The 25589-nt window shown below is 38.2% G+C and overlaps 1 protein-coding gene across 7 annotated transcripts in view; it reads left to right on the top strand.

The window, feature by feature from the left end:
- The window catches only part of CCDC30 (coiled-coil domain containing 30), a 173329-nt gene that overhangs the window by 41799 nt on the left and 105941 nt on the right, over nt 1-25589 (top strand). For 2 of the 7 annotated variants that reach the window (XM_063781907.1, XM_009455413.5), the window contains exons 1-4: nt 12549-12649; nt 14169-14294; nt 16861-16998; nt 22774-22943. The exons of 1 other annotated variant lie outside the window; for it this stretch is intronic. Coding sequence is in view for 5 of the 6 variants with exons in the window: in XM_009455413.5 (XP_009453688.3) it covers nt 14178-14294; nt 16861-16998; nt 22774-22943 (425 nt within the window). In the remaining variant the exon portion in view is untranslated. Of the gene's footprint in view, nt 1-12546; nt 12650-14168; nt 14295-16860; nt 16999-22773; nt 22944-25589 lie in introns of those variants that run through there. 4 more of the 7 variants (XM_054682045.2, XM_063781902.1, XM_054682052.2 and 1 more) reach the window with 4 other exon arrangements.

The raw sequence follows: 25589 nt of genomic DNA, 5'->3' as shown, positions 1-25589 counted from the left end.
AGTTGGACTTTTTTTATCCAATTTGCCAATCTCTGTCTTTTTATTGTAGAGTTTAATCCATTTACATTTAAAATAATTATAGAAAAGGGGGGTCTTACTTCTGTCATTTTGCTATTTGTCTTCTATATGCTTTGTTAGCTTCCCCCACTTATTTCCTGCATTACCCTTTTATGTTTAGTTGACTTTGGATAGTAAAACACTTTTCTTTTCTTCTCATTTCCGTTTGTGTATATTCTGTAACTATTTTACTTAAGGTTAATGTGAAAGTTACATTTAACATCTTAAAGTTATGATACTCTAAATTGAATTTCTTTAGGTTAACTTCAGTATCATACAAAAACTCTGCTCATTTACAGCCATCACTATCCCTTTCAGTTTTGATGTCCCAAAATTACATCTTTGTACAAATGTGTTTCCAAAAACATAAACTAACAACTAAAAAATAAATGAATCTTTTCAATTATGTGGAAGTCAAAATGTGGAGTTATAAACCAAAGTTACAATAATACTAGCTTTTAGACCAATAATTTTCTTAAATATATTCTTTCTTAAATCATGTAGACAACAAAAAGTGGAGTTACAAACCATTGTTACAATATTACTTTTTTTTCTTTTTTTTTGAGATGGAGTCTCACTCTGTTGCCCAGGCTGGAGTGTGTGATTTTCCCACCTCAGCCTCCCGAGTAGCTGGGATTACAGGTGCACACCACTACACCTGGCTAATTTTTGTATTTTTAGTAGAGACAGGCTTTCACCATGTTGGCTAGGCTGGTCACAAACTCCTGACCTCAGGTAATCTGCCCACCTCAGCCTCCCAAAGTGTTGGGATTACAGGCATGAGCCACTGCACCCAGCTAGTACTGGTTTTTATAATAGCCGGTGTATTTACTTTTACTGAGATCTTTATTAATTTCATATGGCTTTGGGTTGTTGTCTACTGTCCTTTCATTTCAACCTGTAGGTCTCCTTTTAGCATTTCTTGAATAGCAGGTATAATGTAAACAACTTTACAGCTTTTCTCCCCCAGACATACCTAGGAATGTCTTAAATTCTGTCTCATTTCTGAAGGACCAGTTTTGCCAGATATAGGATTCTTGACTGACAATTTTTTCCTGTTAGAATTTAGAATATTTCAGCCCACTGCCTTCTAGTTGCCAAAGTTTCTGAGGAGAATTTTGCTGTTAATCTCATTGAGGATTCCTTGTGTGTGATAAGTTGCTTCTCTCTTGCTGCTTTCAACATTTTCTTTTGGTTTTGTCTTTCAACGGTTTGATTATAATGTGTCTTGGTGTGGTCGTCTCTGAGCTCATCTTATTTCAAGTTGGTTGAGCCTTTTGGTTGTTTGTATTCATGCCTTTCATCAAATTTAGGAAGTTTTCACCCATTATTTCTTCAAATAATCTCTCTGCCCTCTCTTTCTTCTGGGACTCCCCAGTGTGTATGTTGGCCCACCTGATGATGTCCCACAGCTGCCTTAGGCTCTGTTCACTTTTCTTCAATTTTGTTTTGTTGTTATTGTTCCTCAAACTCAGTAATTTCAATTGTCGTATCTTCAGGTTCACTGATTATTTCTTCTGCCTGCTCAAATTTGCCTTTGAATCCCTATAGTGAATTTTTTTATTTCAGTTGTACTTTTCAGTTCTAGACATTCTTTTTGTTTCTTTTTAGGTTTTCTATCTCTTTACTGATATTTCTGTTTTGTTCATACATTATTTTCTTGACTTTCTCCATGTGTCCATAAGCTTCCTTAATATAGTTTTTTAAAAGTCTTTGTGTAGTAGATCTGTCATATGGTCTTTTTCAGGGACAGTTTCTGTTGGTTTTGTTTTCTTTTTTTTAAGTTTTAAATGGGCCACACCTTCATGTTTCTTTGTATTTTTTTTTTCTTGAAAAATTGAACATCTGAATCTAATGTGGTAACTCTCAAAATCAGATTCGCCACCCTCCCAGGGATTGCTGTTTTTGCTTTATTTTGTTTTGTTTTTTATTGTTGTGGCATTAGCCTGATATATAAGCTTAAGGTCTTCTGGAGTCTTTTCTGAGTGTGTGCCTTTCCCTTATCATATGCAGTGGATTTTCCAGTTTCCTCTCTATATGCAGTTGCTGTCAAATGTTCTGCTCTTTAATGACTGGCTTCCAAAAAGGGAAAAAGAGAAAAATTAAGGAGAGAAGAAAAAGGATGCTAGCCCTTTGAATCTCCTGAATGTCACCTCTGCCAGAGGGGGAGGGGCTTGCAACAATGGGTGGAGGTGCAAAAACAATGGCCACCTGACTCTGTCTGTACCTACATGAGCGAAAGCAGCAATCACCCATCAGAACACAAATCCCCAATACTTAAAGGAAAGCATCCTTGTTGTCCATTTTGACTCCCACACGTTGCATGCAAGCTGTTCCAGGAACTCATGCACACTGCCTGCCACAGGGGTGGAGGAGAGGAGATGGCTGCTGCAGGGCTAAGAGCTTAAACTGATAGAAATTAACAGCAATTTACCATCCAACCCTTTCTCTAGAAGTTTCAAGCCTTTAATAGACTCCAGAGTTCAAAAATATTCGTATCAGACAGATGCCACCAGCAGGATTATTGTTTAGGTGGAGAGACAAATTTCTGGTGTTTCCTGTCATCTCTCCTGGCCTTCATTTTTGAAGAATGTTTTCACTGGATATAGAATTTTAAGTTGACTTTCTTTTAACAATACTTTATAGATATCATTCCTTTGTCTTCTTGCTTTCATAGTTTTTGACAAGCTCATAGTCATTCTTATCTTTGTTTTTCTATATTTACTATTTCTTTTTTCTCTGGCATTTATGAAATTTTTTTTAGCAGTTTGATTACAGTTTCTCTTGGTTTTCTTAGTACTTATCTTGCTTGGGAGTATTTGAGCTTCTAGATTCTGTGAGTTTATAGTTTTCCTCAAATATGGAAAAAGTTTAGCCATTATTTCTTCATTTCTTCAAAATTTTTTGTATTGCTCCACTTCTGTGAATCCAACTACATGTGTTTTACATCCTTTGGTATTTTCACAAAGGCTCTGTTCATTTTTTCCCCAGTTTTTCTCTCTTTGTTCTAGTTTGATAATTTCTATTGTTTTCAAGTTCACTCATTTTTTTTCTGTAGTGTTTATTGTGTTTTTAATCCCATCCCATGAATCACTCATTTAAAGTGTTGAAAATTTTATCTCTAGAAATTTCATTAATTCTTTTTTGAATATCTTTTATCTTTTATTCATTAGGTCTCTTAAAAAATACATTGTCACTTCTAGGTCTGTTTCTATTCACTGATTTTTTCCTAGTTGTGTTGCACTTGTTTCTTTGAAGGTTTAATAATGTTTTACTGGATATTGGACATTATGAATTTTATATTGTCAAGGACTGAATTTTATTGTCTTGCTTAAATAATATTAAACTTTGTTTTCACAGTAGGTTAAGTTACTTGCTGAATAGCTTAATTCTTTCTGGATTGTTTTTAAGCTTCCTTAGGGCAGATTTATAGGAACTTTTATTCTAGGGCTAGAATAGTCCTACTCTTATGGTGTGACCCTGGGTGTTCAATAAGGACTCTCTGATCTAGCTGGTCAGAACTCAAACATCTCCCAACCCTGCTGACCTCTGAGAATTGTTCTTACAGCTCTCTCATTGTTCTTTGCTTATCTTTGTGGAGTTTTGCCCTACTCATGTGTGGCTCAGTATTCAGGAAAGACTTGAAAAACTGCAGATTTCTGCAGTTCTTTTCTCTGTGTGGCTCCCTTTTCTGTGGTACTCTATCCCACGTATTTCTGCCATTTCATCTTTCTGAACTCCTTTCTCTGTCTCCTCAATTCCACAAGATTGCTATGCTCTATACAGGATTTCCCTCATATCACCACACTCTAGAAAGTATTTCAAGGCAGAAATCCCTGGCAATTGTAGTGTCACCTAATTTCCACCCATCTCTAGTGGAGTAAAGTCCCCTAATGTCTCTTGTCAAGTGTCTGAGAAGAGTTGTTTTATAAGTTTTTTTCCACTCTTCCATGTGTAAGGGTGAGGAAAATCTCATCCTCATTATTCCGTCATGGCCCTTTTTTTCTTTTTCCATGACCTGTTTTTCATGTCTATTTTTTTGTTGGAGGTTTGGGTTTTGAGGTCGTTTTCTTCTCGCTGAGTAATTTCTAAGTTCTGGCTCATTTTGTCAAATCATACAAATGATATCATCCCAGAACTATCTCTGCTTGACTACCTGAATAATTCATATCATTTTCCCAGGCCTTGTTTTTATTTGGCTCTCTTTTCCAGGTGCTAAAGAAATTGATCTTTTAAATATGGATCTCCAAGGTTTTTGTCCTCTGTATCAGAGGGAATGACTCTCTAGACTTAATGTTCTGTGGTTTAAAATCAATTTTTTTTATTTTTTACGTGAATACACCAAAATTTATCTACCCTAATATTGTATCTCCTTCAGTACAGTTTTCCTGGGGTGCTTTAGTCATGTTTGCCACATGCATTGGATAAAAACTATTTTTAAATTTTTCTTTACAAATTGACTGCATAGTTACATAAGATAGTTTGTCTTATAGAATGAAACTTCCCCCAAACTGTTACACAAGTAAATTTTCAAATTTGTCTCTGAATATCTGAACATATTAACTGTTCCCCCTAAAAATCAACCTTTCCCAGAAAGATGATTACTTATTATCTGGGTTTGTTTTTGTTTTTGTTTTTTTGCGTGTGTTCACCATTTCAGAGGTGATTTTAAACATGGATTTCCAACATACTTTGTGTTCATCATTTTTCAAAATAACTACTCTGAAGGGTGTAAAGCTGACCAGGAGGGTAACCTGAAAATAAATACATGTGTTTCTAGTAAAACTTCTTGCAAGTATAAGGATTTGGGTCAATACATAATGTCCTCTGACTGCCTCAGTACTTGTTGTACACCCCTACTACAGAGCTGATAACTTTACAGGGTAACTTATCTGCTTGCATATCTGTGCTTTCCCACTGTGACAATCTACTAGGATAGGACCACAGGGGTATTTGTAACACAGAAAGATGTGATCAAGCAACTTTAGTTTAGATGTTGGGAGCACACTTTGGAACCAGTCTGCCTGGGTTCACATCCTAGCTCTTATCAACTACATTGTGACCTTGAACACATTACTTAGCTCTCTGTCCTTAACTTCCTTACCTGTAGAATGAGAATAATAATGTCCCTAGGACTCAGCAAAGAATGAAGGCATATTTTGTACTCAGTAATCATTGAGTGAATTAATGAGTAAACATACAAACAAATCAATAAGAAGAAAGGTGATTTTATTTAACAGGATAACATTTTCTTTAGAATTACTGAAGGAAACTATTGTACACATGTAACACTACAGTTTTTAAAAGGTCAAATTTTTCAAACAAAACATAAAGAAAAGCAGACTGAATCTCTTATGCAAATCTCACTAACCTCCCATTCTTCCTTCCCACATTCTAGGAAAAAGATTAATGATGTTGAGTATTGCTCCTTCCTGTGGTGTCTGGGAAGGAGGGTAGTTGTGTTTTCTAATCTTTTAACCTCATCTTCTCTACTCTTTCTTTTTTTTTCTTTTTCTTTCTTTCTTTCTTTTTTTATTTTTTTGAAACCGAGTTTTGCTCTTGTCACCCAGGCTGGAGTGCAATGGCGCGATACCGACTCACTGGAACCTCTGCCTCCCGGGTTCAAGTGATTCTCCTGCCTCAGCCTCCCGAGTAGCTGGGATTACAGGTGCCCACCACCACGTCCAGCTAATTTTTGTATTTTTGGTAGAGATGGGGTTTCACCACATTGGCCAGGCTGGTCTCGAACTCCTGACCTCAGGTGATCCACCTTCCTTGGCCTCCAAAAGTGCTGGGATTACAGGCATGAGCCACTGCGCCCGGCCTCCTCTACCTTTTCTAGTGGCAATGAAGTCTAGAACAAACCAGTTGGAACATAGAATAGGTGTGCTAGCTCTGATAAGTTGTCTTCCAAAAGAGAAATATTTTTCCAAAGACTACCTATGTGAGAATGGCTTAAACTCTGACTTCTTTTTTCTTTCATGGTGACCACAATTGTGGCCCACACCTTGCTCTGTCATTCATATATCCGTGTGAAGGAGGCTTGATATGGGAAGCAGGCCCCAAGATGAACATAGAATTTCAAGAGTTATTGAGGGGGCATCTGTGAAGTATAAAGGTAAGGAGCAGACATGGCCAGGGAAAGCCTTCAGATCACAATGCAGGTCTGACATCTGTTAAATGAGAGGGAGAAAGAAGGAAGATTGATTGGGTAGGAAGAGCCTCAAACTGTAGTGTAGCTCTGAGAAAGTCTCTGCCAGCCCAACAGACGATTTTGGAACATTGATAACCTGTAGAGGAATTACACATTGGGCAGAATTGGGTGGGCCTTAATATTCCCACCATGCTCAGTCATTCACTGGAGGCTACCTGGGAAGAGAGGCAAGTACTTTTTTGAAGGGAGGTATCAGTGGTGTACCTCCACATGGCTGTCTGTATCGTAGAACTTATGCTTGGAGAAGATCGTTGGAGAATACCTGGTTAATCTACCTCCCTCTTTGACAAATGTTATCTGTGACATTCTGGATAAATGAGCATCTGTTTTATTTCAAAAGATGTTCAGAAAAGATCACACGGTTTTCCCTAACGTTTAACATTAAGTACCAGAATTGTGTATGTGTGTCTAATCTCAATCCTCTAAGCTGTGATGTAAACCAGTTTTCTTTTCCTTGTCATCGAGACTGAAGTTTGTGTGGATTTCTAAAATTAGAAAATAAAGCTTTATATTGACTCTAATAATCCTTTCACTTACATCATCCCACATAAAGCAAGCTGGATTGGACTAATGAACACTGTAAATATTTCTTCTTTTTAAAGATGTTAGCAAGTAGAAATCTTTAAAACTGGAAAATGAGTTGCTGCGGTGGCTCACGCCTGTAATCCCAGTACTTTGGGAAGCCAAGGTGGGCAGATCATAAGGTCAGGAGTTCGAGACCAACCTGGCCAACATGGTGAAAATACAAAAATACTAAAAATACAAAAATTAGCTGGGCGTGGTGGCGGGCGCCTGTAATCCTAGCTACTTGGGGGGCTGAGGCAGGAGAATAGCTTGAAACCAGAAGACAGAGGTTGCAGTGAGCTGAGATCATGCCACTGCACTCCAGTCTGGGTGAAAGAGCAAAACTCCATCTCAAAATAAATAAATAAATAAATAAATGGTCTCAGTTAGTAATAATCAATTAGAGTTAAATGACCTTCTAAAATCATTTCCTAAAGAAAGATTTTGCCTTCCAAGTTCTCTCTTAATCTTTCATGAAGGAAAAGCCTCAAGATTTCTTGATGGTGTTTGGCAGCCAGGTGATGGTGATAGCAACAAGTATTAACTGAAGGATCATTTTCAGCATAGGAATTAAGTGAACTGAGTGCTGTAGTCAGCAGGTAAGGAGTAACAGCCCATTCCCATTAACTTGTTTCCAGACCTTGACCTAGTAATATGCTATTCCTGGCATGGGTTGTTTCCTTCAGTCATTCCTTCCTTATCGCTGACTACAGTAGTTCCCTCTTATTTTCAGTTTCGCTTTCCACAGTTTCAGCTACCTGCAGTCAACTGCAGACTGAAAATATTAAATGCAAAATTCCATAAATAAGCAACTCATAAGTTTTAAGTTGTGAACCATTCTGAGTACCATGATGAAATCTTACACTGTCCTGCTGGGATGGGAATCATCCCTTCGACCAGTGCACCTACAACATACACACTGCATACCCATTAGTCATGGGCATTAGTCAGCCTGCTCCTGACATGCAACCATGGACATCATCATGGCTCAGTGATCCAAGATCACTCAAAGCAGATGACTCTACTTTTCAGGTATCATCAGAAGGTCAGTAGTAGTCTAATGCCATGTCATAATGCCTAAGTCATTCACCTTCACCTCATTATTTAGGCATTGTGCCATCTCACATCATCTCAAGAAGGATAAGTACAGTAGAATAAGATATTTAGAGAGAGACCACATTCACATAACTTTTATTACAGTATATTTTTATTATTATTGTTGCTAATCTCTTACTATGCCTAATTTACAAATTAAACTTTATCTTAGTTATGTATACATGGAAAAAACAGTACAGTTGGCTCTTCATATCTGTAGGTTCCACATCTCCCAATTCAACCAATCATGAGTTGAAAATATTAAAATAAAAAATAACAATACAACAATAAAATAATATAAAATTTAAAGTATAGAACAGGCTGGCCATGGTAGCTCACTCCCAGCACTTTGGGAGGCTGAGGTAGGAGGATTGCTTGAGCCCAGGAGTTTGAGACTAGCCTGGGAAATATAATGAGACTCATCTCTCAATTTAACATTTTAAAAATAGTGTAACAACTATTTACATAGCTTTTACATTATATTAGGCATTGTAAGTAATCTAGAGATGATTTAAAGTATATGAGAGGATGTGTATAGGTTATATGTAAAATACTATACCATCTTATATGAGGGACTTGAGCATCCATGGATTTTGGTATCTTCAGTGATCTTGGAACCAATCTCCCTCAGATATCAAGGGAGGACTGTATAGAGGGTTTGGTACCATTGGGAGTTCCAGGTGTCCACTGGAGGTTTTGGAACATATCTTCCAAAGATTAGGGGGACTGCTGTACTTTATTTTCTGTTTCTTACAAAAAGGAAGTAAAAAGATGGTGGTATTGTTTGGATTTGTGTTCCCACCCAAATTTCATGTCAAATTGTAATATTAAAAACCCCAATGTTGGAGGAGTGGCCTGGTGGGAGGTGATTGGATCATGGGGGCACACCTTCCTCCTTGCTGTTTTAGTAATAGTGAGTGAGTTCTCACGAGATCTGGTTGTTTAAAAGTGTGTAGCACCTCACCCTCTCTCTCTTCCTCCTGCTCTGGCCATGTAATACGTGCCTCCTTCCTCTTCCCTTTTTTGCCATGATTGTAAGCTTCCTGAGGCCTCCCCAGCCATGCTTCCTGTAGAGCCTGAGGAACTGTGAGTCAATTAGACCTCTTTTCTTTATAAATTACCCAGTCTCAGGTAGTTTTTTATACTATTATAAATGCAAGAATGAACTAGCATAGATGGTGTACTGGTTAACTTCATATGTCAACTTGACTGAGGTTTGGGATGCCCAGATACCTGATTAAACATTATTTTTGGGCTGGGCACAATGACTCACACCTGTAATCCTAGCATTTTGGAAGGCCAAGGCAGGTAGATCACTTGAGTCCAGGAGTTTGAGACCAGCCTGGGCAACATGGCAAAACCCCACCTCCACAAAAAAATAGAAAAATTAGCTAGGCGTGGCGGCGCGTGCCTGTAGTTCCAACTACTCAGGAGGCTGAGGTGGGAGGATTGCTTGTGCCGAGAGACAGAGGTTGCAGTGAGCTGTGATCATACAACTGCACTTCAGCCTGAATGATAGTGAGATCATACTATATATATATAAAATCTTCTGTTGGTTCTGTTTCTCCAAAGAACCCTGTCAAATACAGATAGAAACTAATATATGAGTCTCTTCAGTGTTGTAATGACTCTCCTGGGGGTTTGACATAACTTATTTTAACAGAAATTCAGAGAGGGTAGGTATTGTTCACCCTGATTTACAGATGAGAAAACCAAGATCACAGATTTGTAAAATGTGAAAGTCAAGATTTCAAATCTCAACCTAACTACAAGACCTATGTTTTGGCCGGGTGCAGTGGCTCATACCTATAATCCTAGCACTTTGGGAGGCCAAGGTGGGAGGATTGCTTGAGCCTAGGAGTTTAAGATCAACCTGGGCAACATGGTGAGACCCTGTCTCTTAAAAAACAAACAAAAAAAGACTTTGATGTTCCATAAATAGAAAGCTGTGGGTCTTCTACCTCCACATCAGTCAGAGAAATCTCCACTTCTGGGAACTCTGTAAAGGGCTTTTCCATAAGAATTATTCTGAAAATAAAGGGGAGAGGGGAGTCCTGTGACTTAAAAAGGAAAAATAATTTAGGAAATCATTCCCTTATATCAAGCACTCTTCTCAAGATGTAACTGTGTTCCTTACCCATTTCTCTATGGAGACAGACTTATCACTAAATAGACCATCTTAGTGCTGTTATTACACGTGTTCTCAGAGAACATGCTTAAAATAGAAGAAATGCTAGGTATCTGGTAGGAAAATAATAGCCACAATATATTGAGCATCTATCATGTGTCATGATCTGTTCTAGGTGTCTAACAAACATAATCTCATTTAATCTCAATAACAGCGTTAGAAATAGACCTTGGAGTTGTAAGGAAAATGAGCACTTAGATAAAGGATTTTTCAGCAAAGCAAATTTACTTTTGTGCAGAGGGGTGCCGCCCATATGGCTGGTCGTTATGAGAGCGTATACAATAAAGGAGGGTGAAAGTTTTTATTTATTTATTTATTTATTTTTTGAGACGGAGTCTCGCTCTGTCGCCCAGGCTGGAGTGTAGTGGCACCGTCTGGCTTACTGCAAGCTCCGCCTCCCGGGTTCACGCCATTCTCCTGCCTCAGCCTCCCAAGTAGCTGGGACTACAGGCGCCCGCCACCGCGCCCGGCTAATTTTGTTTTTGTATTTTTAGTAGAGACGGCGTTTCACTGTGGTCTCGATCTCCTGACCTCGTGATCCACCCGCCTCGGCCTCCCAAAGTGCTGGGATTACAGGCGTGAGCCACCTTGCCCGGCCAAAAGCTTTTAGTTTTGACGTAAATCTTGTCCCCGTGCCCTTTCCCCACTGGGTGGGATTGGACTGTATAATTTAAGCTAGACTTGATTGGATAAACATTTAAACTTTTTTTTAGATAAGGTGGGCACGTAAGGGAGAGAGGAGCGAGAGGGAAGGGGTTGTCTGTGGCAAGTTAGAGAGTCAGTTTTTTAAAAAATAAGGAAAGGAATGTGAGCTGGTGTTGATAACGTCACTGGTGTTGTGGCATGCCTGGGCATGTAGTAAAAGCAGAAAGAAAGAAGAAGAAGAAAGAGAGGTGGAGGGGTATTGAGAATTAAAGAATAAAGGATTAATTAGGTTGGTTGAAGAGAAACCTTGTCATATTTTACACAGCCCTCCCCAGAGTAAGCAGGAGTATTCCCATTACATATTTGTGAGAACTTAAGGGAACTTGACCAAAGTAATAGTTGCACCCAGGAGCTGATCCAGGTTTATCTGGCCCCAGGGCTTATTTTCTACACCATAACAACTCTTGGGGCAACTTACAGAGGAGATTTATATAGGGGACTTATTATAACTCATGAGGGCTACAGCATACCCAGCACTGAGCACATAAACCGCCTCCACCTACAGGTGATGACCAGGCAGTATTTTATTTTCTACAGTGCCTGCATTCATCTTTTCATTTGACTGTGCCTGTGAGAGGGTGCAGCACAACGCAAGCACACAGTGGGACGACAATAAAACTTGTCATACTATGCAGGGAGGCACAGTTTAGTTCAGAGCATTAGGTGATCCCCACCTTTCAGAGAGTAGAACATTGAAAGTGGAAAATTCTGAGCTGTTACACCATCTCCAGAGTCGTTGGTGGCTACCCATGCTAAGTCATTAGTCCTCTTTGCTTACTGCTGGCTGGCAGGTGAGGTAGGCTCCCTCAGCTACTCAGAGATCTCTGTATCCTATTGCTCATCTCTCACATTATTTATTGCCCCTTTCTTGTGTTTTTCTGCTTTAAACTTTGGTTACTGGGCTCATTAAGTATATAAATTGCCTAAAGGCATAACTATATTCAATGTGCCACGAATTATGGTAAATTTTAAATATATATTCTTTGGGAAAGCTATCTTTTAAAAATTATAGCATTGAAATACATGACATTCTTACTCTAGGAAAAGACAAAGAAAATGAGGGGGGTTCATATTTAAGAGTTGAGATGTTTCTTCTACTTCGTACTGAAGCATCTCAGTTGCCATAAGGGTGGGGCTAAAGGAATTCTTGCCTTGAGTGTTGAATGCATCAGCATGTCATGTGTGAATCTGAAAAAAATATTCACCAGTGCAGATGGTGGCTGATGGGAGAAGGTACTCTGGGAAAAACACATTTATTCTTCTCCATTTCCTTGTGCAGTGCTGCTAAGCTGACATGATTCTTGACTACATCTTTTGTCCATACCACTGGACAGGAGGAATTATAAAAGTTACACTAGGATTTTAGTATCCATTTTTCTAATAGCATTCCCCATTCTTTCTAACTCATCAGCTTGGGATTGTTATTTCTGTTTTATTGACATTAAACATAAGAAAGGTAAATTAGTAGTTTGATTAATTCAGAACAATCAGGATTCTGTAGTGTATTTTTCTAATACTTGTTCCCTTTGGCTCAGCTACCAAACAACAGCAAAGTCTCAAATCCATAATAAAGCAAATCTCTTAAGGATCCAAGACCAGATAGGAGGTGAAACTTGTTGCTAGGAAGCGATTTCAGGGCTACTACCTCAGAAGAAGATGCTTAAGAAATGTTGCTTTTTTTCAGTATTTTTTAAAATGACATTTTGTAACTGGTGATTTATTTAGATTGAGGCTTCCATGTTAGAGCCTGAATTATCAGTAACATAGGAAGATAGAAGAGAAACCAGTACAAAAGATCAAGAGACAAAGTACAAGATTTGAATGAGGTAAGAAAAAAGGGATAATTTTCAGTTACGTTCTCTAATAGAGGTAAGGCAGACACCATAAGGATGCTCAAGAATCACTGAAAATAGGCAAAAGGAGAAAGCACACTTCTAGGAATGTACATCCTATGATTGTGACCAGTGGTTACAGAAAACCTTGCCAGGAGTACTCAATCAGTAAGGAGCCCATTTACTAATGTATTTAGGATAAACTGGTATGTTGAAATTATAAGGATGGTTTAAAGGTATTGCCTTACTAACGAATGAATGTAAAAATTTGGAACAATCCAATAATAATATAAACTGCCACTTACAGAGCATTTTCTATAAGTGAGGAGCCCATATATGTCCAGGCATCATTATCTGTATTTTTAATATGAGGAACTAAGGCTAAGAAAAGTGAGGTAACTAGCTCGGGATGCCATTGTTGGAAACCAGTAGAACAGGACTGGGAGGGCTGTTCCTACATACCACTCTGCATTTCGCAAGTTACAAAATATAGATGTGCCAATTTCAGCTGCTTCCTGACTGGCCAAACCAAATGTGCAATTAGTTCATTTGACAGGTTGGCTTTTACAATGGAGAGGGGTCGGCCGGGCACGGTGGCTCACACCTGTAATCCCAGCACTTTGGGAGGCCGAGGTGAGTGGATCGCTTGAGCCCAGGAGTTTGAGAACAGGCTGGGCAACATGGTGAAATCCCATCACTACTATATATATATATATATATATATATATATATATATATATTATATATTATATATATAATTTTTAAAAAATTTAAAAAATAAACAATGGAGAGGGGTCTGCTGCTTGGTGATAGTGTGCTCATCAAAGAAATTGGCTCAGTTTTTGTTGTGTTCCTAAGTTGTATTTTGATCTCAATTTTATCTCCTAATATGTTTTTGTACATAACAGAAAATTCACTTTGGCAAGGCTGAATAGAGTAGATATTAAAAGTAAGAGATTTAAGTTAGACTTGACTTAGAATCCCAGTACTGACTGTATGAACTTGGACAAATTATGTAACATATCTGAGCCTCACATGTCTCCTCTGTAAAAATAATGTAATAATAATTCCAATCTCATAGGGGTCCTAGAAAAACAAAATGAAATAATGCATCTCACATACTTACCATAGTCTCTGACATGTGGTAAGTCCTCAATATAAAGTAGCTGTCATCATTATGACTCCAATTTTTATTATTTTCAAATAATTTGGAAAGATTTCAATAATGCCTTATATTTGATAAGTGATTAAATTTTATAAAATACTTTCAAAATCACATTTTATTCCTACTGTGATGGCTATAATGTAGGTAGAACAAGTGTTACTACATTTTACCATTGTGTAAATTAAGGCTTAGAGAGAAAAACGTATCTTATGAGCTATAAACTAGTTTTCCTAGGTTCATAAATCCCCTGGATGATTTCATTATTGAGTTAGAAAGTTGTTATTATCAGAATTTGTAGGAAACACTGCTATTATATATAAAATTAATTATGTAAAATGCTTTTTACAGATCCTGAAAATGAGCCAAGAAAAAAATGAAATGTTTGAAAGTGAGTGGTCAAAAGAGAGAGAGAGAGAGAAGCAGTTGGCATCTGATCTTGACACTGCAGAGAAGGCCTTGAAAGTTGAAAGTGAGGTATTACCATTCAGGAAGCTGTTTTCTTCTTGTTGTAGTTCTAATTTAGGGATTTCATGTTATCATTTTTAAATAAAGTATAACTGTATGTCTCAGCTTGGGCTGCCATAACCAAACACCACAGACTAGGTGGCTCAAAGAACAGAATTTTATTTTCTCACAGTTATGGAGGAGGGGAAGTCCAAGATCAAGGTGCCAGCCAAGTCAGTTCCTGGTGAGGGTTCTCTTCCTGGCTTGCAGATGGCCACCTTCTTGCTGTGTCCTCACATGACAGAGTGAGCAAGCTCTGGTGTCTCTTCCTCTACCTATAAAGGCACTAACCCTATTGGATTAAGGCCCCACCCTTATATCCTCATTTGACCTTTATCACCTCCTTATCAACCCTATCTATCTCCAAATACAGTCCATATTGGGAATTAGGGTTTCAACAATATGAATAGGGAGGGAGAGCACAATTCAGTCCATAGCACTATAGAATACGTGTTTCTATAATAATAATGGGGTAGCTCTGTTGTTTCTCCAAGCTGAGTTCTAGCACTAATCAAAGAGTCCTTTATTTAGCAGACGTTTGATTGTTGTAGTGTTCATAGAGTCATGGGCTTATTGCTCGTTTTAACTTCTTGTCCTGCCATCTTGGAAAGATCTATCAGGAGACATAATCAGCCTATATTATGAAAAGAGACCTGGAAGTGAGTTCATGGAAGTCTAAATCAGTAATTTAGAGGATAGTGACACTCAATCAGTTTGTAGTTTGCAGTGCCCCTAATCTCATCCTAATGACCTACAGGAATTTTCAGTGAAATAAGATAGGAAATCAATTATCATTTACCCTCTTCCTATGGTTTTGGGAGGCCACCCTCTACCTTCTTGCCTTTTTGTCTAAGCCTTTCTAATCAGCATTTACCTCCCACTTTGACTTCAAGGCTTTGGGAAAATACCAAGTAGCTCCTCTCCTAAAGTAAATTTTATGTAACCTATTCCCTTCATTGAGCACCACAGACTGACTCTCAACCCAAAGTCTTCCACCAGTCAATCAGTGCACATCCTGTGTCATCAATGTAAAAATCTGATAAAAATCTGCATTTAGGCTGGGCACGGTGGCTCACGCTTGTAATCCCAGCACTTTGGGAGGCCAAGGTGGGCGGATCACCTGAGGTCAGGAGTTCGAGACCAGCCTGACCAACATGGAGAAACCCCATCTCTCCCGAAAATACAAAATTAGCCAGGCGTGGTGGTGCATGCCTATAATCCCAGGTACTTGGGAGGCTGAGGCAGGAGAATCACTTGAACCCAGGAGGCAGAGATTGCAGTGAGCTGAGATCACGCCATTGCACTCCAGCCTGGGCAACAAGAGCGAAACTCCATCTCAAAAAAAAAAAAAAAAATCTGCATTTAGCCAAAGTGTTTTCTCTTGTGGATATATATTTTTAAAAATCAAGCTGGGCACAATGGCTCACATCTGCAATCCCAGCACTTTGGGAGGCTGAGGCAAGAGGATCACTAGGAGCTCGAGACCAGCCTAGGCAACATAGTGGGACACTGTCTCCACACACACACACACACAAAATTAGCCAGGTGTGGTGGCATGTGTCTGTAATCCCAGCTACACAGGAGGCTAAGGTGGGAGGATCACTTGAGCCCAGGAGGTCAAGGCTTCAGTGAGCTGTGATCGCACCACTGCACTCCAGTGTGGGTGACAGAGGGAGACCCTGTCTCAAAAAAGAAAAAAAAAAGAGAAAGAGAAAAAAAATCAGAGGATTAAAGAAAACCCTGGTTAATTAAGTCACTGAATATAATTAAATAAGCATAATTTGTAGTTAGGAACACAGAGTTTAAGCTGTCCATCATGGCACCCTTATAGTACCAGGTACTTGGGAGGCTGAGACAGGAGGATGGTTTGAGCCCAGGAGTTGAGGACTATAGTGCACCATGATCACACCTGTAAATAGCTACTGCACTCTAGCCTGGGCAACATAGCGAGACCGCATCAATATAAATAAATAAATAAATAAATAAATAAATATTTTTTTAAAAAACCACAGAGTTTAAAGTCAGACAGATTTATGGATTTGGAATCTCAGCTTTATACTTCCTGGCTATGTGAATTTAGGCAGGTCACTTAAGATCTCTGAGCCTTACTTTCAGCAATTCCCTTATAAAGTTGTCAGAACATTAAAGGTAAACCACATAGCACTTTGTTCTATAAATGGTACTTCTAAAAAGATACATCTTAGAAACAGATAATATAACTATTGATAGTCATTGCAAGCATTGCCAAAGAATTTACCTGTATATAAGCCTTGATTAATGTAGGAAGGACTCTAGAAACTAAATCTTTCAACCTGTGAATGATAGAAACTAAGAGTGCTCAGTTTATTTAATTGATTTAGGTAAACCTTGTTTTAACTACTAAGAAAGGCATCGGTCTGCCAGAAGGATAGGTTGGAATATTTAAAACAAAAAATTTGTCAGGACCATTTCAAGATTCATTCTTAAAAATATTATATCTTTTATGGGGGAAAATAGTCTTATTTTATTCTACTAAATGTCTTCATTTCTTAATCAGGAATTGCAAAAATCAAAGTCAGAGCTTATATGCCTTTATAATGAAGTTCACAATCTTCCAGGGGAATCAGAAAGCAAAGACCATTTTTTAATAGCATGTGACCTGTTACAAAGAGAGAATTCTGAATTAGAAACAAAGGTGAGACTGAGTTAGGTATTTAAATGTTCAATATTTAACGTAGCTTTTATGAGGATAGGTTAAAAGGAAATTAATTTTAAGCAACAGATGATTTGGGAATTGGAGTTTCTTCTATTATTATAGCATAAATTGCCATATACTGCCATATACTGTGGATTATGAGTCAAGCTATATGTCAAGATAAATATTCAGACTTCAACCAGCACTTGGCAATTAGGATTAATCTGCAAATTTTTTTACTTTAAATCAGCTTCCCACCAACTTAATTTTTGGAGTACATATTATAATGTAAAATATTTATTTAAATGTCTTCAATTTAAAAATTTAGGATCAAAGCATCTTTCTATAATGTAAAAGATTTATTTAAATGTCTTCAATTTAAAATTTTAGGACCAAAGCGTCTTTCTCAGTTACACTGAAAATTGGGCTTAGAATTAGGAAAATGTTCAAATGTCCTGATTCAAGCTTGTTCCTTAAGTTTAAAAATGGCTTCCAGGGAGCCTAAGTTTAAAAATGTGCCCAAGAGTTAGAGGCTGTAGTGTGCTGTGATTGTGCCTGTGAATAGCCACTGCATTTCAGCCTGGGCAGCACAGTGAGACCCCATCTCTAAAAAAAAAAAAAAAGAAAAGGCTACCTGGCCAGGGTAAAGAATTCCCATCTAGTCCAATACTAGACTGAAAGGTTGCCTGTATAATTTCTAGAGTCCCACCTATTAGGTTATCACTATCTCCTCCTGGCTGAAAATTCCTTTCCTCGATCACTCTTTTGACCTAGACTAAAGATTAAGGAGCAAAGTCTTGAATACAGCAGTTAAAATATATTAGGCTATATTTTAACACCATATGTAAGGTGAGTAACTAAATCAAAGCCTAATTTAACCTATGTGTAGTTATCCCAGAAAATCAGGAGCAGGTTGCTGAGGGATTGGGACATAGATCAGATAGCATGTGACATGGGAGGGAAAGGTCCAGAACATAGGGTTTGCTGCCTGGGAGAGTAGCTATGTAGAGCATAATATACAACTAAGCCTTTTTTGTGGGACCTTGTCAGCAAGGTAAGTTATCATCACGTTGTACAGTTAAAGGACCAGGCCTTTTAAAATATCATTGAAAAAGTTAACAACAGATGAGCTGAAATGAGAAGAATATAATATAAAATGAAGAGATCCAGATCTGCTCTTCTGGTAATCTGGGTCTCCTTTTTTCTTAAACTTTTTATGTTGAAATAATATCAGACTCACAGAAAAAATTATGAAAGTACAAAGACTTCCCATATAATTTCACTCTTCCAAATGTTAACATGGTATCGTGTTTACCTTATCATTGTCTCTCTTTCCCTCTACACACACACACACACACACACACATACACATACACACACACACACACACAGTTTTTTGTAAACTCTTTGAGAGTAAGTTGGAGACATAATCTCCTTTACCCTTAAATATTTGCATGTGGGTTTACTAAAAACAATAACATCTCCTATTACCACAGTACAAGTCTCAAAATCAGGAAATTGACATTGACACAATACTATTATCTAATCTATAGCTCGTATTCAGATTTTATTCTGATTCCCCTCTATAGCAAGAGAATAACTTTTTTCCTAGTCTGAGATCCAACCCAGGATCATACATTGCATTTAATTGTCATGTCTCTATAGCTCCTTCAATCTGCAAAAGTTCCTCAGTCTGTCTTTGTCTTTTATGATTTTGATATTTTCGAAGAGTACTGTCTCAGTCAGTTTGGGCTGCTATAACATAATACAATAGACTGGGTAGATTAAACAACAAATATTTATTTCTCGTAGTTCTAGAGGCTGGGAAATCAAAGATCAAGATGTTGGCATATCTGGCATATTCAGTGTCTGGTGAGGGCATTCCTCCTGATTTGCAGACAGCTATCTTCTCATTGTATCTTCACATGGCCAACAGCAAAGAGAGAGAGAGAGAGTGCAAGCTCTTTCCTGTCTCTTCTCATAAGGGCACTACTACGATCATGAGGGCTGCACCCTTGTGAATTAGTTACTTGCCAATGTGTCCTCCTAATACCATCCCATTGAGGGTAAGGCTTTCAACATATGAACTTTGAGTCAACACAAACATGCAGTGCATAACAAGACCATTGATTTTGAAGAATGTCTCTTAATTTGGATTTGTCTGATGTTTTCTCACGATGTAATTCAGATTACCCACACTACAGAGATAATGTTGTATCCTTCTCAGTGTATTTTATCAGGAGACATGACATTTTTTGTTCTATTACTCATGATATTAACTTGGATCATTTGGTTAAGGTACTGTCTGCTAGATTTCTCCACTACAAAGTTATTACTTTCGCCTTTGCAATAGATAAATATCTTGTGGGGAGATACTTTGAGACTATGTGTTATGTTTCCCATCAAACTTTTACTCATTAAAAGTTTCTGTTTTGAATCTTTGATTTTTAAATTACATTCTAGTTTTTCTTCAGAATATAGAGTGCTTTAGACTTAAAGATAGTCTTGCTAAAGAAGCTGTATGTATTTGCTGAAGCCCACATTTTACAGGCTGTCATTTTTGTTTGGGTTACAACATCTAGACTCATACAGAATTTTAGAGCTGAAAGGAGTATGATCATGTAGGCCAACTCCTTCAGTTTACACATAAGAACACCAAGGCCCAGGGATATTAGACTGCTGCCAAGTTACATGGTGATTCTCAGCCTATGCTCTTTCTACCCTAGCCTAAGGCCTCAATCAGAAAGTGGAACCATAAGCTTAATTCTTATGCTACTTAAACATGGCTGATTATTAAACTGAGCTATATCACTAAGATACAATTTTGGTAGGAAGAAGTCTGTGGAACAGAGTTGGTCCTGTTCCACAATATCCATGTCATGGAGGATCTGATGGCTTTAACTTTCTTTGTTATAAAGAATAAAGCTTCTACTCACTGAAGATATATACTACTTTGTCATGTGAGAATTCAGAATACCTAGAAAATGCTTTGTGTTAGTGTCACCATCCTTTGCAGAAACCCTCAGCAGCTTTCAGTTTGCTATAACATCAAATCTAAACTCCACTGTTTTATCCTTTTTTTTCTGAGATGAGGTCTCTCTATCACCCAGATTGGAATGCAGCAGCAAGATCATAGCTCACCTCCTCCTCCTGGCCTCAAGTGATTGTCCTGCCTCAGCCTCCCAAGGAGCTGAGACCACAGGCACATGGCACCACACCTGGCTAATTTTAAATTTTTCTTTAATAAAGACAGGGTCTCCCTATTTTGCCAGGGCCTTTCTTTACTTCTTAAGTGACTAACATTTATTATCTGTAATGTTTACATTTTTACAATGACCACAAAGATTAGTGATTAAGTAGCATTTTGGAATATTTTTTCCTGCTTACAAAAATAATGCAAGCTCATTAATAAAATTGTCTTTTACGTTCCTTTATAATCTGACCTCTCCCTTCAATCTTGCCTTATTCCTTCCGAGTAGCTGGGACTACAGGCACCTGCCACCACACCCAGCTAATTTTTTGTATTTTTAGTAGAGACGGGATTTCACTATGTTGGCCAGGCTGGTCTTGAACTCCTGACCTCATGATCTGCCCACCTCAGCCTCCCAAAGTGCTGGGATTACAGGTGTGAGCCACCATGACTGGCCTTCTTTTTTTTTTTTTTTCCCCTCCTTCCCTCCCTCCCTTCCTTCCTACCTTGCTTTCTTTTCTTTCTTTCTCACTCAGTTGTCTTTCTCACTCACGCTGGAGTGCCGTGGCACGATCTTGGCTCATTGCAATCTCCACCTCACAGGTTCAAGTGATTTTCATGCCTCAGCCATCCGAGTAACTGGGGTTGCAGCATGTACCACCACACCTGGCTAATTTTTCTATTTTTAGTAGAGATGGGGATTCACCATGTTGGCCAGGCTGGTCTCAAACTCCGGCAATCTTGCCTTATTTCTGCAGCTCCTTACTTTGTAGCCTCTATTCCAATGAAATCATCCTCCTTACTTTCCCCCAAATTACTCTATACTCAGTTCTACGTCAGTGCCTTTGGCCATATTGCTCCCCATGCTTAAAATGTGCTATTTGTAGTCTCTTCTCTTATCTATATCTTCCCAACTTGAAAGGACTAGTTCAAGACCAACCTTCTCCCCTAGAAAGATTATAGTCCATATGAGATTATATGGATTTTATGAGATTATAGTCCATTTTACACACTGTAGTTTCTCTTCAGAGAATTGAAAAGGCATAGGAAACCAAAGGGATCTCTTAAAGTAAACTTAAATTGATTTTTATAATTAAGTCCATTGTGTTCTTAGAATCAAACATGTAGAAGCTTTGCATTTTCAGACAGGCTCAGGATATGAATCAGGCAGGCTATTGTCTACCTTAGCACAATACTTTGATGGGGATCCATTTTCCTTTATTTTTTATTCCATTCTATTTGTTTGTTTATTTGGGTACAGACACGGGGTCTTGCTATGTTGCTTAGGCTGGACTCAAACTCCTGGCCTCAAGCAGTCCTCCCACCTCAGCCTCCCAAAGTGCTAGGATTACAGGTATGAGCCACTGCGCCTAGCCCATCTTCCTTTCTTAGAATCATTCCCCACCCATCCTTTCTACTCCCTGAAGGAAATGTTTTTTCATTTTATATGAAGATACAGAGTAACCTTTCAGGAAAGGAAATCTTTAGAATCTGTTTGTCAAAACAAAACAAAAAGGCTGAGCAAATGGTTTGCCAAATCACAAAAGGCAGTGATTCTCAAAGCATCTACTTACAGAATTACATGGGAGGCTTATTTAAAGTACAGATTTCCATCTCTGCCCCCAGACCACTGATAGTGAATCTTACTCAGGGTAGGGGCTACAATATAAGATTGCATTTTCTTTAACAAATATTTTATTTTTTATTTTTATTTTTGAGACAAGGTCTCACTCTGTCATCTAGGCTGGAGTGCGGTGGCCTGATCTCGGCTCATTGCAATCTCCACCTCCCAGGCTCAAGCCATTTTTCCATCTCAGCCTGCTGAGTAGCTGGGCCTACAGGTGCACACCACCATGCCCAGCTAATTTTTCACAGAGACAGGATCTTTCCATGTTGCCCAGGCTGGTCTTGAACTCCTGGACTCAAGCAATCTGCCTGCCTTGGCCTCCCAAAGTGCTGGGATTACAGATGTGAGCCATAGCACCCGGCCAAGACTGCACTTTTAATAAATTCTTCAGCTGATGCTTTTATATCATAGTGGTTTGAGAACCACTATGGAAGAAAGTTCTTCTCTGTAAGATATATCTAATATTCTTATAGATAGATATAGAAGATATCTCCATAAGATATATCTAATATTCTTTCTAATGTTTTCTGGCAGCAATATATTTTTGTTTTTATTATATATTATTGCTTTTATGAATCAATGAAGTATATTCAAAACTTGAAAACAAAAATGTGTGGTGATCGTGTAAAACTCTGTAGATCACATATTTGTGCTTGTTAAAAGGTATAACCAAATGCTAAACAGCACTCTGAGAACCCAACCCCAGAGACCAAAAATACCTTTAAAAAAAAAAAAGGGAATTTACATACCCTTATGCCTATGGTTAAAAAAAAAATCGCTTAAGTTATATAACAACTGCAAAATATTAAATTAAGTTGGAATCAGACTTCAATTAGGATGTCATTTTATATTATATAAGCCAATAGTTAAGCATTTAATGAAATCAGTATACTTTTTTTCACAGCTATAAATAAAAGTATACAAAATAGAATATTTGTCTTTTCACTTAATTTTGCAGGTCTTGAAGCTTTCACAAGAATTTGCACAATTAAATCATTTTACTCTAGGGGGAAAAACTGCACCTTCTAATTTAATTACAAGTGAAAATACCTGTAAAGATCCTGAATCTAATGAACCAATTTTGGAAACAGAAATTCAAAGCCCAAAGGAAGAGACAGAGGAACTCTGGTAAATTGGGAAAATCCTATATCACATTAATTATTCAGAGAGGGTATATTTTATTTGGCTTGATCATTATAAGAATTTGACATTCGGCTGGGTGCAGTGGCTTAAGTCTGTAATCCCAGCACTTCGGGAGACTGAGGCGGGCAGATCGCTTGAGCTCAGGAGTTTGAGACCAGCCTGGGCAACATGGCAAACCCCATCTCTACAAAAAACAAAAATTAGCCTGGCATGATGGTGTGTGTCTGCAGTCCCACCTACTCGGGAGGCTGAGGTGGGAAGATTGCTTGAGCGTGGGAGGTGGAGGTTGTAGTGCGCCATGATTGTGTCACTGCACTGCAGCCTGGGCAACAGATCTAGACCCTGTTTCAAAATAATAATAATAATAATAATAATAATAATAATGATAATAATTTAATATTCATTTCCAAATTATGTGAGTGGAAAAATTAGTTATAAGCATTCTCCAAAAAGTTCATCTTTTGATATATTATTACATTTTAAAACTTTTTTCCTGCTTTTAAACAACGAATGTATGCGGCCTGTTACATATGCGCAGTTGCTCATGCCTGTAATCCCAGCACTTTGGGAGGCCAAGGCAGGCAGATCACCTGAGGCCAAGAGTTCGAGATCAGCATGACCAACATGGAGAAACCCCATCTCTACTAAAAATACAAAATTAGCTGGGCGTGGTGGTGCATGACTGTAATCCCAGCTACTCGGGAGGCTGAGGCAGGAGAATCACTTGAACCCAGAAGGTGGAGGTTGCGATGAGCCGAGGTCACGCCATTGCACTCCAGCCTGGGCAACAAGAGTGAAATTCTGTCTCAAAATATATATATATATATATATATGTGTATTATATATATATATATATATATTATTCTAATAAAAGGATATATATATATCCTTTTATTAGAAGACTTAGAAAGCATGCAAAAGTATAAGGAGATTATAACAACCCTTAATTCTCACCAGGGAAAGATGTTAACATCCTAATTTGTCTTTCTTTTTTCTGTATACATACACATATATGTATATTTTTACATAATTATGACTATACTCTGCAGAGTTTGTTTTTTGCTGTCTCTATTTTACATTGCATTTGATAATTTTTTGACCACTTTTCTCTTATTTATCTATCTATCTGTCTATCTATCTATCTATCTTGTTAATTTTGCCCTCTAAAGGTACTTCTACTTTTTTAACCAAAAGTATCTTTCACAGAAACGTGAGGCTTTGGCAAGTGCACTACTCTTCTTGGGCACATAAGTTAATAGTTGCAATCAAATTTTGTCTGGGAAAAAGTCTAGAACTAAATAATCAAAAGGAAACAATGATGTCAATTTTGACATATACCATACTAAAGGATACATTCATCAATGAAGTGAGAAAATATAGTCTAGATGTAGACAAATTTATATCTTTGTAAATGTTCTAAAGATAGAAGGAGATTATTTTGCCAGTTTGGGGCTCCTAAATATTATGCCCTCTTAAAAGTTGCTTTAACTTTAGAGTAAGCTTTGAGTCTAAGATTCACAATTATGAAACCTAGTTGCAGATGTGGGAGAGCATCTTGGAGAGACGATGGGGAAGGGGTATGATAATGGTCACAAAAACAGAGAGCCAAGAAGCTACATCACAGCATTTAGGTTTGCTGTAGGGAAAGAGAAAGTCTAGTTCTTGAGCACTGGAACAGTGTCTTACAGGATTTTTGAGGAAGATTGTTCTAGTATCTCTTTATTAGATAAAATGGAGATGGAAGATAGACCAATTAATCTATATATGAGTGATAGATGAAGAGATGGTTGCCTACATTGAGTAAGTGGCAATGAAGAGGAAATGGTCAATCTGAAAGTTCTTCAAAAAGGAGCTGACATAAATAATCAAATCTGACAAAAGTCCACCCAGGTGATTTTGGGTAATTGGCAGGAATACTTGCTGTGGGGAGTAAGGATGTGGCTTTAATTCATCTAGGGGTGGGAAACCTTGCCATAAGAAAGATAATGGCCTTCCCTCTTAAGAGCTCCTTGATGCCACCTGTTTCCAGGACTTGGTCCAATCTGCTTCCCATAACTGGGACTCTGAAAAGTCTAGGTATCTGCCATCTGCCTCCTTCTCCTTTTTTTCTCATAATGTTTTCCTACTTGTTTATCTCCTATTCCCCTCTTCACAGCCTCCCCTCATCATGGGTCCATAACACAACCACATTTGGCAAGACACTGTGTATCTACCATGTGTCAGGCACTGTAGGGAGGTACCAAAGATATAAAATAAGACACAGTTTCTTATCCTTATGGTCCACATAGTCTGATGGAGAAAAATGGTTAAACAAGGCAGTACTGAGTACTATGGGAACACAAAGCATGGGCTCTGGCCCAGGCTAATGAATCAAAAAATATTCTTAAAGGAAGTCTGAGTAATCAGGGGCCAAGCAAAAAGATGGGAGAATAATTTTCAGGGGAGATATGGCATGTTCAAGAGAAAGCATGGTTTGTTTGAGGCCCTAAAAGTGACCTCTATGCTGCTATAGCATGGAGTGTGAAGAGAGGAAATGGGGAACAGGATGATGAGAATGAAGAGGCAGGCAGAGGCCTGATCATGAAGGGACACGAAGACCTGTATTAGGGAGTTTGGACAGTGGGAAACTAC

Source organism: Pan troglodytes, chromosome 1, assembly GCF_028858775.2.
Source record: "Pan troglodytes isolate AG18354 chromosome 1, NHGRI_mPanTro3-v2.0_pri, whole genome shotgun sequence".
Lineage (NCBI taxonomy): Eukaryota > Metazoa > Chordata > Mammalia > Primates > Hominidae > Pan > Pan troglodytes.
This window is presented reverse-complemented; position numbering and strand designations above follow the sequence as displayed.